The sequence below is a fragment of the Lathamus discolor genome, chromosome 1 (genome assembly GCF_037157495.1).
Source record: "Lathamus discolor isolate bLatDis1 chromosome 1, bLatDis1.hap1, whole genome shotgun sequence".
In the NCBI taxonomy this organism is placed as follows: Eukaryota; Metazoa; Chordata; class Aves; order Psittaciformes; family Psittacidae; genus Lathamus; species Lathamus discolor.
The window spans coordinates 6,777,317-6,791,260 of record NC_088884.1 but is presented as its reverse complement, the minus strand read 5'-3'; the positions used below and the strand labels follow the sequence as shown (position 1 = coordinate 6,791,260).

General features: G+C 49.5%; 1 protein-coding gene and 2 long non-coding RNA genes across 11 annotated transcripts in view; 2 read left to right on the top strand and 1 right to left on the bottom strand.

Moving 5' to 3' along the window:
• The first annotated feature begins 1,106 nt into the window (after positions 1–1,106).
• Positions 1,107–7,392, top strand: LOC136013975 (uncharacterized). 2 transcript variants are annotated; one of them, XR_010612480.1, is made up of 4 exons: positions 1,107–1,184; positions 1,304–1,476; positions 5,441–5,461; positions 5,597–7,392. It is a non-coding gene; the product is annotated as an uncharacterized LOC136013975 (long non-coding RNA). The 2 variants fall into 2 exon arrangements; XR_010612474.1 differs by having other exon boundaries at positions 5,441–7,392.
• Positions 7,117–7,897, bottom strand: LOC136013942 (uncharacterized). Its single transcript, XR_010612461.1, has 2 exons — positions 7,515–7,897; positions 7,117–7,312 (listed from the first exon to the last, which is right to left on the bottom strand). It is a non-coding gene; the product is annotated as an uncharacterized LOC136013942 (long non-coding RNA).
• Positions 7,898–8,857: 960 nt separating this feature from the next.
• The window catches only part of NRF1 (nuclear respiratory factor 1), a 70,833-nt gene continuing 65,746 nt past the window's right edge, over positions 8,858–13,944 (top strand). For 2 of the 8 annotated variants that reach the window (XM_065677887.1, XM_065678212.1), the window contains exon 1: positions 8,950–9,346. In XM_065677887.1, coding sequence (XP_065533959.1) covers positions 9,101–9,346 — 246 coding nt within the window. In that variant the 5' untranslated portion in view covers positions 8,950–9,100. Of the gene's footprint in view, positions 9,347–13,944 lie in introns of all 8 variants that reach the window. The other 6 variants (XM_065678050.1, XM_065677705.1, XM_065677792.1 and 3 more) reach the window with 6 other exon arrangements.

Here is a 13,944-nt window from a genome sequence, read left to right as displayed (position 1 = left end):
CAGAGGGGAATTCTGCTCATAAATGGTATCTCCATAATGAAGAGGTTCCTATGGTGAATTCTTAAAGAGAAACTTCCATCCAAAAGGCCTTATTAGATGTTGGCACTACACAGTGTCAGAAGAAGTAAATAAAGTTTTCAGTAAGTTAACTCCTGTCTCATCTGCTCATGGCTGTGGCTGCCCCATCCCTGGCAGTGCTCAAGGCCAGGTTGGACACAGGGGCTTGGAGCAAGCTGCTCTAGTGGAAGGTGTCCCTGCCCGTGGCAGGGGTTGGAACTGGAGGAGCTTTAAGGTCCCTTCCAACCCAAACCATTCCATGATTCTATCTATGGCTTATTTGATCTTTATTGTCTGAAAAAAAGGTCTGCAGAATAAATCTACCCCCAAACCCTCATCTGATCGGGTGGATGCACAACCACAGTACATATCTGAAGGGGGCATATATGGATGCTGGGGAGGGACTCTTCATCAGGGACTATAGTGATCGGACAAGGGGTGATGGGTTCAAACCTAAACAGGAAGTTTAGATTGGATATAAGGAGGAAGTTCTTTACTGTGAGGGTGGTGAGGCACTGGAATGGGTTGCCCAAGGAAGTTGCGAATGCTCCATCCCTGGCAGTGTTCAAGGCCAGGTTTGGCCAGAGCCTTGGATGACATGGTTTAGTGTGAGGTGTCCCTGCCCATGGCAGGGGTTTGGAACTGGATGATCTTAAGGTCCTTTCCAACCCTAACTATTCTATGATGCAGCACTTGGCATGTTGGATACACAGTAAGAACTACTTGGATTTCCCATTCCATAGCAGGAATGATCTGGCTCACTTCTTGTTTACACAAAATGTTATTATCTGTGATAGCTTCTGTGGGTTTCTTCTCATGGCAGTTCAAGATAGGCTGACCAACCTTCTTGAAACCGCGATGTGCTTATGTATGCAGGGAATTTGTATTCTGTGACATTGGCTTTTGATGATGCTGGGAGCTTCCCATCCTAGATTTAACACATCCTTCACCAGATATGGTTGTGGAGGAACAAGGAGAGATGCTTTGCATGTATAAGATGGATTTTTTTACATCGGAGAACTGTTGATAATTCCTATTTCATGCCTGCAGAGTTTGATTGGGATGTAAGCTGGTTTTATCAAGCCCCCAAGACAGCAGAAGTGAAGGCTGGATCACAAGCGATGCAGGTGAATGATGTCATGTGCCTAGTTTTCTTAATCTGACCTTTCAGGGGAAAGTGAAATCTCTTGCAACATCAGTTGTTCCATAGGAGAGCTTCCTAAGGAGAGTTGTGGTTGGTTTACAGCTTCTGACATGACTTGCAATCTGCTGCTGGCAACAATCCAGTGCTTGAAGAAATGAAAGGAAGAAAATGCCAACCAACCCTTATGAAATCGCTGCTTCTTCTATTACTACCGATAGGAGTGTCTCCCTGAGTGATCTGTTTTGTAACCTCACCTTATACTTCAGCTCTTCAAGGTAAGTAATGATCTACTTACTATTTAAAGCTGAAGCTTCCACTAGCAGTATACACCATCTTGTGCTGGGGTATATCAGAGCTTTCTAAGCATGAGGCTCTTTGTCTCACTCCAGTAATAACCACTGAGCTTGCTATGGTGCCCAACTCCTTTCAAATGGTGTCCTTGAAAGCAGGAGTCCTTCCGTCACCTGTTGTGTTGGGTCCTGGGATACTTTATCCAGGAAGCCTGGCACCTGAAAAAATAGATACAATATTCTAGGAGTACCTGATAATTATAGCTCGCCCTTTGGGAACTATCCAAGGAGTAGGTCTGTGTTCTTAGAAATGCTTCTATCGATTCCTCATCCTTTCCCATTGTCTTTATGCATGTGGCTTGCATAACTTCTGTTGGCATCACCAGAAAGCAAGATAGCAGAATAGGAAACATTCCAGGCTCTTACACTGCAGCTGGTACTTTGCTTTTCTTGCCTAGAACCACAGTTAGGGTCTGCTGCAATGCTTTGGCAGGTCTTAAACCCTTCACAATCTGGCATCGCAGGCTTACTTGGAAGAGGAGATCAGAGCTTTAATAGTTTGTGGGATTTCAGTCTGGGGACTTCTGGGGGTGTCTCTGGTGAGCTTCTCTTGTCATGTCCCAGGGCCATTCAGCTCTCAGGTAGCTCTATGACTGTTCCCACACCTACAGTGGCAGAGCCTGAGCTGAGCTCACCAGCAGCCATAACCCACAGTTCATTGCTGTCTTTACAATGACCTTTCATGAAGTGAGAGTTATGTCTCCTTTCTCCTAAAACTTCTTCCTTTCAGCTCTTTAGGGTAAGAAATGCACTCTTCCAGCCTTTCATTCCCATGCTATAGTTTTTAAACCTGTTATTCTTGTTGCTTTCCTCTGTGCTTCACCAATGCTGCTGCCTCATCAGCACAAGGTGACAATTCACACCTCCAATGTGCAGGTTTTCTTCTCACATGTTGCTACATGAGAGTCATAAAACTGAGACTTATGGGATTAATCTCTCCTAAATCTAAAGCCTGCAATAATATGTGGACTAGTCCTTTAGATTTGCATAGTGAGAGCAGTGCAGGATGTGATCCCTCAGATTAAATGTATGCAGAGGCTTAAAGCAGCTCTGGGTGTGTTCGTTTAGGTACAGAAACACTGAGTGAGATCTATCCCACTCTCTGTAAGTTCATACTGAGAAAGCAAATTCAGATTTAGTGTGGATACAGAAATGTGATTAGTTCAGGGAAACCAGTATGGCCATGGCTTGGGGTCCTAAGGAATTTGGTCCGAAGGCCATAAAAATGGGTATGAGACTTCTGTGACTTTAGTGCCTTGGATGCTGAGGGTAAAATTGTGGGGATATTCTCTCTGTCTAATCCGTTGAAGGAAACCACCCGGCCTGGGCATCCTTTCAGAGAGAACAGAAATACCTCCTGCCTCGAGCATGGCGGCGGCTCCAGACGCGGAGGAGCAGAGTTACACAGTTCCTTGGAGAGGAAGCGCTGTCGTCTTGAGCTTATCGCTCCTGCACAGTTGTAAACTCAGCCCTGCTCACTCTTGCTAATAATAGCCAAGTGTAATTGTGTGCAGGCAGCCAGACCAGCCAGGGGAAAACAGCCTCTTTAGCCAAAACTCGTTGAGTAATAAAGAAAAGCAAAGCATAAATATCCAACTCGGTGTAGTCAGTCTTCAGTGACTGCTTGGGGAGTTTATATCCCTAAGAAAAGCAGATTGGCCATGGAGAAGGACTTGCAATGGAGGGGGGGGGGGGGTTGCAGTCATGTGCAGAAGTCTCTGCAGTAGCATGTTCTTTGGAAGCACTGCATTAGGAAGACAGCAGCTGATCTGAGGAGGTGTCACACTGGGGCTGGACACTCAGGCTCACCAGAGCAGTGCTGGCCACAGCCACCCTCTCCAGCTCTGTCCCACAAGTGAGGACTTGGGATCATCAGGTGTTTCAGCAGCAGCACAGTGCTGGTACAGGACAAGCCTAAGCATCAAGGCCAGGCTGGACAGAGCCTTAGGTGACATGGTCTAGTGTGAAGTGTGCCCGTCAATGGCAGGGGATTGGAACTGGATGATCTTAAGGTCCTTTCCAACCTCAAACAGTCTAGGATTCTATGGAAATGAGATACTTGAGTCAGGCTGCCCCTGTCCTAAGAACCCATTAAGTTTTCACCAGTGTGCTTGAAAATAAGCTGCAGACAAAATAGGAGGAGAGAAGAAAGCCTCCCTGCCAACAAGTTCCCAGCTCGTTTCTTCATCTTTTACAGTCTCGTCTTTGTCTCCCATTATCTTTTTTCGCTGTAAAATCTACTGCAGTTTGGTGCTTAGTTGCAAGGAACATTCCAATGAGGACTGAAAAGCTATACATAATAGCCTAAGTGGGCTCTTATGTGCTATTCCCTCTCAGTAGTTGTTACTATTACTGCTGTTACACAGAGATGAGAGAATGGCACTCATCCAGCACTGCTGCCTCTTACTTTTAAATACTCTGGCTACTGGCAGAATAGAAACAATCCCTAGTTGTGAGAAGCAGTGAAGAAGTTAGCTGCTGTGGGGCAAGCCCAAAACCCACACTACTTTGGTTACTGGTGGCTGCAGACAGAAACCACGAGTGAAGCTGCTGTCTCCAAGACACTTCATATGTCACTTGTGTTGCTGCACATTCAGACCCCATTTTGTTGTATAATCAAATGCCAAAACAAGGGTCTTAGCCCCAATATTGGGTATCTTCTAGATCTTCACATCACACAACCCTTCTCTCTGCTGAGAGAATTGAGGTCTCCAGAGCCCACGGCATAGATCCCCTTTCTGCTTGTAACTCTCCCTGCTCCCAAGGGAGGTTTAAGGCTGTCTCAGAGCCCTGCTGGTCTGGGTGAGTACCCAAAACAGAACTCCAAAAATAGGAAGCAGGGCCCTAAAATTGTTTATTGTTGACCAAGAAAATGAATCTTGACATTAACTATTGAACCGGGGCCTACAAGAGACCAGGAGAGGGCCTTTGCACAAGGGCCAGTAGGGACAGGACAAGGAGAATGGCTTTAACCTGCCAGAGGGGAGATTGAGATGAGCTCTTAGGCAGAAGCTCTTCCCTGTGAAAAGTGAATCGGTCACTTTTTATGGGCTTAAAATGAGAATAAAAACTCTGTATGGAAGGAGACCACTTTTTTTTCCTGGTGATGTAAGATGCCAAGAGCCTGAGATTCCACCTCTTCCAAGCACAGGCAGCCACCAAGCACCACCAGGCAGCAGAGGTTTTAACTCTGAGGCAGCTAGGACATTTTGTGGCATTAGAATTGCTGCCTGGAACACATCTGCTGCATGAACACATGCACCTCCAGCATGCCAGGGATCAGCCTTCCCATCTAAGCCCAGGAAGGTAACAGGCCCTTGTTTGTTGTGATGTTTGTTATAAAATGAGCAGGGGTTGGTATGTTCAGGAAGTCCTAAAGCTTCTCTGAGACACTTTTTGGACACCCTCCCTCCTGCCCACATTGGCTTAGGTGATAGGAGTAATGTGTTGGATTGACTTGCTCCATGAGATGTGCTAAATGCACTATCAAGTGGTACATCCGCTTAGGAACACATAATCTGTTTGTGGTCCCTGCAAGTCAATAGTACCTTTTCCCAGTTGCAAACTTCCTGGTTGTAATGCAGCCACAATCCCACAGGAGAAAAGCCTTCACTGGAGCCAGGGCTCTTCTTTGTGCATGAATCCTACTATGGCACCCCAAACCACACAAAATCTGTTGCCCAAGCCTGGTGGCACTTTCAGGCCAGACCTGTCTGAGGCTGTTGGCCAAAGCTCAGAAGCCACTTACACTGCTGGTAATAAGTCCCCCATGTCACCAAGCAGCACCAGCTAATTGACCCAGGCACTCCCATTCCCCTTATGCTCTCCTGGGGATCATTTCCTAGGCAATCCTTCCTTGTTACTTGTCTGTTTTCTTGTTCTGTCCCAGAAGTCACCAACCAAAGACAAGGTGAGCTGCTAATACACCTGTACCAAGTCTTCTGACCTCTCCCCCATGGCCTCAACAGCACCTGAGCCAACACATCCAGCAGGTAACTTGACAGCATTGTCCTCATGTTATCCCTTCCGCATTTTCTCTTTCCAGACCCAGAATGTGGACGGGTAAAACTTTCTGTGCCTGCTCCATCACCAGAGCTCCCCTTCCTCACATTCCTACATTGTTCCTCCCCAGTCTTTCCCTGAATGCTGATTATGACATGTGCTAACTAGCCCCTGGCATTCCCATGGGTGTACAAGCCAGGCTCCCTTCCCTTCTCCTGGCCAAAGGTACATTTGTACTTGCAATTAGTCTTTTCCCAAACCTGACATAGGATCATGGAGCACCGCACAGGCTGGATGAACATGAGAACCTGGGAGACAAGTGCTGATGCTGGTTTTTAAAGAGAGAAAGTTAGTTTGTTCATTCTGAGAAATGCTGTCTCTCGGGACCTTTCTGGTACATCCCAAATGTCCATGCTGTTCCCTAGAGAGAGGCTTTGGTCCTGTGTGTGCTCTTCTCTTCACATAACTAAGAGCTCTTTGAGAGGGGTGGAAAAAGAACACTGTGCCAGTCCCAGCCCCCTCAACGGCCACTGACTCATAAATGTGCACTTTGACAAGCCCGTGATTTGACCTGCCCATTCCAAACCCCTTAGCAACAATTGGCCTTGGAAATACCCACCTGGATGGGACCCCGAGATGCGATGTCATACATCCTTTCCCCCAAGGCAGGAGCAACTCTACCTGCAGCATTCCTGAGTGGTATTCTGTCTAACCTGTTCTTAAAACCTCCAACTCCAGAGCTGCGGAGGCTCTGGGGGAGACTCCAGAGTGTTCCAAAGCTCTTTCAGTATTATCACATCCCACCATTATGAAATGATCTTGGTGGCTCCTTTATCTTCCTGTGATGTACCAGGAAGTAGTCTTCCACCTGCATTGATTCTGGGTCACTGTGGGTTGGTTACACCAGGGCTGTTGCGTGGCACAGTCCCAGGTCTCAGTGCTCATGGCTCTGCTCCAAACCTACTGATTACAAGAGAATTCCATTGCTGTTACCGTCCACATCAGCTGCCTCCGCATGTCTGCCTGTGTTGGCATTCCCTCCCACGTCTTCAAGGAGCACCAGCCCAGCCAAAACACCTTCCTGGCTCTGCAGCAAGAGTTACGTTCATCTGGTTTAAGTCATCATCTGGCCTGGATCCACATTTCATATCCACGGGAGGCCAGTAGCAGAAATCCAGAGCACCCAAAACTCAGCATGATTGAGCGTATGGGCTAGGATACCATTCACACAAGAAGCAGAGGTGTTATTTTACCCACAAGGTGCATGTGGTAGCAAAGATCGCCTCCCCCCCCCCCAAAATGCAGGGGCACTGCTGAAGCAACAAGTGGAGTGTGACTGTAGAGTGGACAGTTGATCCCAAGCTGAACTGATACACATGCCAATGTCTCAGATGGCTCTGCAGATGAGGCACACCAGTTAGTGTGTGTCTTCCACACCATGCTTTCCATATTCTTGCACCTTCACATGGATATAGTATGGTCATCACTTCCTGCCCTAAGAATTTATCTACTATTGCTTTATTCTATTTGTAAATGGAAAAAATTGACGGCCATCACATGAAGTTACTTCTATATTCTCTGTATTTGCCTATGAGTAAATCTGTAGAGTGCCCCGAGTTGTCCATGTAGGACACATCCCCTTCTACAGGGCCTGGAACTGCCTGCTTCATCCTGTAGTGGATGTTAGTGTAACGGCAACTTAGCATTTTCAGCACACTGACATACTCATGGAAGAGGTTTTTACTAGGCACAGATGGTCCTGAAATGAAACAAATTACATGCATTTTACAGCAACCAAAATAAAACTATGATCAATATGAAAGTGCAGTGAATTTCTGATCCGCCAAGTCTTTAGCAGAAACTGCATAATAAACATTTAAGATCCTTAATGAAAGAATATTACTGAAAACATTTTGCTTTCCGGGCTGCTCTTAACCAGCTTCTGTTATCTCTTCTAGTACCTGTCCTCATTCTATTTTCCATGTCATCCATTGGGTGTGGGGAAAACATCTTCAGTTTGACAGCTTCAGCGCATCAGACGTCAAGTCCCATCTTGAGGCTCCCTCCTACAAAACACACATTTATACCCATTTTTTATCATTTCCCTCTGCATGCAAAATCCTTCTTTATATTTCAGGCTCCTACCGAACACCCCAGGCTGCCTGGGGACAGCGGCTGCCTTTAAGGGGAGGGGCTCTTCATCAGGGGCTGCAGTGATAGGACAAGGGGTGAAGGGTTCCAACTGAAACAGGGGAAGTTCAGGTTGGAGATAAGGCAGAAGCTCTTCCCTGTGAGGGTGCTGAGGCGCTGGCACAGGGTGCCCAGAGAAGCTGTGGTTGCCCCATCCCTGGCAGTGTTCAAGGCCAGGTTGGACACAGGGGCTTGGAGCAAGCTGCTCCAGTGGAAGGTGTCCCTGCCTGTGGCAGGGGTTGGAACTGGATGAGCTTTAAGGTCCCTTCCAACCCAAACCAGGCTGGGGTTCTCTGCACACCTTCTCCCAGCACCAGGCTGTGACCCCAGCAGATGTCTCTAAGCCCTGATAATACAAGAAACCTTTAGCTTCTGTACACCAGGAAGAGTAATTACTGGGGCTAAAGATGAGTTTGGTTCATTGACACCCAGAGGGCAGCCATGGAAACGAGCAGCTCTGTGGAGCCTGCCTGTGGCCAGGGCAGAAAACGGGCGGTCAGCTGCTTTCAGACAGCTTTATCTGTGTTTAGCGAGGAGCAGCAGGGCCACCCTTCCCCTTGGCATGAGCCCAAGCTGCCTTTGAGGAGCTCCAGCAGCACAGGAGCCCCAGCTGCTTGCCGGCGGCCCTGCGCTTTACAGCTCCACACAGATGGCCACCTCCCGAGGCCTTCTTTTAACCTCTCTTTATTTTAACCCCACATTAGCTCAGCAATACCGTTGCTCCTACCGCAAACCCGGCAGGGCGCTGTGCGGGCAGGTAAACCACGGCCACGCCGCAGACTGGGAGGCTTTAAACGGGTTTTTTTCCACAGAAAACCGCGCTCGGGACCACAGCCCAGCCCGGGGCCCACCGCCCGAACCCACTTCAGCGCTGAGGGGGGGGGGGAAAGGCCGCAACCTCCTCAAGATGGCGCCCGCACCCCCCCAGCCATGGGCTGTGAGGACCGAAGGCGCGGCCCCAGCGGCGGGGCACAAGCTGATCGTTTATTACAAGGCTCCCCCGGTATTTATATGCTGCCAGGCAGTTAGCCAAGCACACCCGTGCCCGCCGTGCCGTTACATTTACGGTACCGGGCAAACGGTCTATGTGATCGATCGACACCCTCTTTCCAGCCCCAGCGCCTCCCAAGCACCAGGCAGGGCCGGGCCGCCCGTAGCTGCCTGCTGCGGTCCCTCCTTTCCCGTTTCGATACGTTCCAACCCGCACACCCGGCTCCGCGGGGCAGGGGCACCGCGACCTCCCCAACATGGCGCCCGCTCCCCTCCGCCTCCTCCCGTTCCCCCCCGCCGCCGCCGCCGCCGCCTCGACCTCCCGGTGCGGCCCTCGCCCTCCTCATGATGGCGGCGGCGCCGGGCTATGACGCCATACGTCGTCGTCGTCCTCCTTCTCCTCCTCCTCCTCCTCCTCCTCCTCCCCTCCCGCTCTCTCCCTCTCCCCCCGGCCTCCTCCCGCCGCCGCCGCCGCCGCCGCTCTCCGCCTCTCCCGCTCGCCATTGCGGCGGCTCAGGCCGAGCCGCGCCGCGTCCCCGCTCCGCTCCCTGCCCGGCCTCCGCCCGCCGCACGGCTCCACGGCGCAGGCCCGCCGCAGCGCAGCCGCTCTGAGGTGAGTGTCCTACCGCGCAATCTCCCAGCTCCTCCAGCCCGGCGCAGCCGCAGCAACGCGGGGGCCCCCGCCGGCCGCCCAGGCACCCCCGGCTCCGGCGCCCGCGCCTCCCCTCCGCGCCGCCGCGGGGACGCCTAGGCCGCGCTAGGCCCCGCGGAGGGGACCGGAGCGCGGCCGCTCCCGCCCGGCCGCCTCAGGGATGGAAGCGGGGGGGTGGTGGTGGTGGTGGTGGTTGGCGGCGGGGCGGCGGCATCACCCGGCCGAGGGCGACGGAGCCCGGGGTGGGGTGGGGGGGCAGCGGGACGGGAAGCGAAGCGAAGGGAAGCGAAGCGAAGGGCAGGGCGGGTGCGGGCCCACGCCTGTGGCCGGGCCGGGGGCTGCGGGCTGCGGGCGCGGGTTGCCCCGGCCCCGCGGTGAGCCCGTCCCGCTCCGGGGAGGGGACTTGGGCCGCGGCCGTTTGCGGCACTTCGGTTTTCTTTCCCCCCGTTTGTTTCCTTCCCTCCTTTTATCCCTCCCTTCCCCCCCCCCCCTTTTATTTGGTTTTCCCTTTTCATTCTTACTGCAAATGGATGCCTTGTGGCAGCGTCCCGGGCCAGCGCTGCCCCTCTGAATATGAGTTGTGGAGCAGGGCAGCGAGATGAGATGCTGTTATTCACACCGGCAGAGTGGTCTTTTTTCCTGTCTAATATACCCCCCAAAAGGGGTGTAAATTGTATCTCTTTGTTCTTGGGTTATACAACTTCTGGCTCTGGGGAGAACCTGGTTCACGACTTAGTGTAAATAGTAATTACAGGGCAGAAGTATTCTGCTCAAAAGCCTTCGTAGGTGTGGGGTTACTCGGTCTTGGCTTTCTCGCCAGCTACGGATAGCTTCTGTAGTGTGGGGAGATGTTTTCTGTGCACAGCTCCAGGATTTGGATTTCTGTTCTCTTTTTTTCCTCCTCCATTGGAATTATCTTCCTTATTTCCAGAACTGAGGATTTTTATCATAGCAAGAGCACTGCTGTTGTGGTTTGTGTCTGTAGTGCATTAGCCTTGCTGCTGTCCAGGCATGGTTTTAGACCCTCTTCCCATGTACTGGGCATGGTGAGAGTGTTTTCAGTGTCGTGGTGGCTGTGTGTAGTCATTCTTGTGTTTCATTCAAGACGTCATGGCAACTTGTGTTCATCCTTACTTTAGCAGTGGCATCACCTCATCTTCTGGTTCATCAGCATCACGTTTGCTTATCTTTAAAACCTGCTGTATTGAACTTTTAATGGCCTAATATTGAGGAAATAGATGAGAAACTGCTTATTTTTCATGATATATTTTCTTGCTCATGATGAAACCGTTTTTATATATTGAAGGTGAAAGAGAAAGTGTGAGGGTGGTAACTTTGGAAAGGTCAGAGTTATATTAACTCTTGTTTCAGGGTTTTAATCTTGTCCATCATGGATAAGTGTCATAGTGTAGCCTTTAATTAAATAATCTTGTATGCTTATGTAATGTTCTACATGTGTTTACTCTTTTATAGAGTGTTGCAGTTGGGCTTTACTGTATTTTACTGTATTACAGCTGGTTTTCAGAAGTCTTACATCTTTAATGTACAGGCTTTACAATGAGGTGTAGGCTCCTACACACAGGCCATACATAGAGTGAGATGGGGAACCCTCTGCCTCGTCCAGTACGTGTTTTGTGCGGTCCCTACAACTCCGTGTACTGTAGTAGCATCTGTGCCTTGCGAAGTGTGTGGCCTGGTGTATGTTCACGTTGTATAGGTGGGATGGAGCACAGGTCTTGTAAAGTGGTGTTGGTTGGCAGCCTGGATAGAGCCAGTGTTGGAGTGTGTGTAGGCGCTATGATTTTTGGCGTGGAGCCTTTCAGTTCAATCAAAGTCTTTCTGTGGACCCTGTTACCTTGTGGTATTAACATCATCCATGGATGCTCCTTTGGAGGTAACTGGGCAGTGCTCTGTGTAACAGTGTGTGAGTTACTCTGACACAAGTCTGTGTTGTGGATGGGGACTGTGCCATCCCAGCTGAGCTGCCCAGTGTGCCAGAACAACAAATACCCTGACCCCAGAAGCAGAAAAGCCGTCATAGCAAAACACCAGCTCTAACAGCAGGAGTCTTTTAGTGTGTGTCGTGCCAGTTGGTGGTTGCCCTTCTCTTATAGCTCTGTTGGGAAAGTGTGTGGCATAAACTTATTCACGGAGGATTAAGCTGCAGTGAGTGAAGGCCACTTTGATTCTGAGTAAGGTTGGCCATGCGGGGGCTTTACATGCTGTAATATTGCACTTGGATTTAATTGTCTCAACTTCCCTGGATAAAAGCCCCCACAACTGCTTGGCTGCGGAGATGTCACCTTTCAGAATCCAGGTATTTTGGTGTGAGGACTTCTTCATGTGTTGGAATTCCATAGTTTTTCTGTCACTCAGGAGCCTGAATCATCTTTTCTTAGACTTAAACCAACAAGTTTCACTTCTGGCAAGCTCAAGTCTGGAAGATTTCAGCCTCCTAAGTGAAAATAAAGGGCCCCAAATGGCTGCAGGAGCTGGGGTTGGGAGCACTGGGGCTGCCTTTGTTGTAAATCTTGCTTCTAGGCTACATCGTGTCAGACTTGCCATTTCCATGCTTTGGGAATGTTTCCATTGCTGCTTGTACCTGCTCTTCATGTGCCAAATGAGGGAGATTTCCAAGCAGCCTGTCAGGCTCTTGGAGGTGTTGGGAATTACTATTCTTTTCCCTTACTCTGATCTGGGAGTGTATCTTCTAGGAAGGAACAGAGTGCAGTGACTCTGCTGTGCCCCTGGATCCCTTTTACCAGGAAAATATAATAGAGACTTTCATATACTGCTTCTGTTGATGCCTTTCAGTACAAGTAGCACTGTAACATTTAGCCTTGGACTTCATCTTTCTGTGCTGCTTCTAGTAGATCCATCTTATGCTGCTTTAAGTAGATCCGTAGGAAAAAATACAGTGAAGGTTTCTTGTAGTGCTGATTGCCCAGTGCTTGAGTGACGAAATAAAATAATTTTAAAAATACAACCCTTGGTCTTTTTGAATAACTTCTGCTGCACGGTGGGGATTTTACTCTTACTATGTAGCGGTTGCTGTAGTAGAAAGATTGAAAATGGTGCACTTGAAACAGATACTTGTGACTCACACAAGTCCTCCAATGAATCATAGGATCAGAGGATGGTTTGTGTTGAAAGGGGCCTTAAAGCTCATCCAGTTTCAACCCCTGCCGTTGGCAGGGACACCTTCCACTAGAGCAGCTTGCTCCAAGCCCTCTGTGGCATGGGGTTGGAACTGGATGAGCCCTAAGGTCCCTTCCAACCCAAACCGTTCCATGATTCTATGATTCTATGCATGCAGACACCCCTGCCCCAGTCTGTTTCTCACTTGCTTTAATGAGTGAATTTGTATGTCAGCTATTGTGAACCTCTTCATCAGCTTGTTTTGCATGTAAATCCAAGCCAGGTAAATAGATCCCAGCAACCCCCTGGTTTTCAGGCATTGCAAACCATAAAATGCTGAGCATTATTGGCATCTTCTCTTTTCCACCTGAAACTTAAGCTTCCACCAGGAACTCTCACTGCTTCCTAATGTAAAAGCTGTGCCATTAGCACTGGAGTGTGGAGAAAGGTTTTAAAGTCAAGAGTCATACAGGGCTTTGTACCATGGGTAGCAGGAACCTCTTAACTGTCCAAGCTAAACCTGGCCCATCCTGCTTTGTGGACAATTCAGGTCTATCTATATTCACTGCAGCAATTGCAGTGGTTTTCAGTGTTCATGGTGTCTTGTTAATTCTGGTCTTGTTGCCTTTGCCTTGTCCCAAAAAATAGTGGGGCTGAACCAGTTTCCTGTTGGACAGTTCCATGGAGTCTTGAATGGAGCCGTACATCCTTATGGGATAGCACCACTTGCTGGGAAACCTCAGAGCCCACTATCCTTGTGGGAGTAGTACAGTTTATAACTAGAAGCAGACCTTGTGTTCTCACTAGGAGTGTTACTAAGAGGAGCTGGGAGAGGATGCCCAAGTGATTAATGCTGTGCGCCCACTTGGTTTTGGAGGTCACCTGAGGTGTTCAGCTTCATGGGAAGGACTTTCCTGTCTACCACTGGTTTTGTAGCAGATGAGTTGCCTGCCAGGCTCCAGGGAGGAGTTCCTTCTATTGACAGTAGGAAATGGGGAGGTGGAGGCTATATTTGGTGGAGCACGTAGGAGAGTGATAGGCATCTCCATGCATGTTGACATTTTGATGTCAATGAAATACTGTGGTGGGGTTTTTTCCTCCTGGAAGAAGGATGTAGCTGCACAAAGACTCTTAGGATGCTTCTGACAGAAGGTTGATTCCATCTGAGTGTTGACTCCATAGGATGAGAATTCCAGTGTCTCCTCTCCTTGCTGTTCATCATCCTTTCTTAGAGAACGTGCTGCTTTTGGTGGATAAGGGAGCCTATTTTTGTGCTGAGGGACGAAAGCAGGTGCCTCCTCAGTACGGAACATGGTGCGTTCTGTCCTTGATGCTGAGCTCTGAGCCTCTGCTCCTTTACGCACATTATTTTTGTTGGCTGTAGGTTGCTTTCTGCCTCTCTGAGGCTGTGTGTAAGGCAG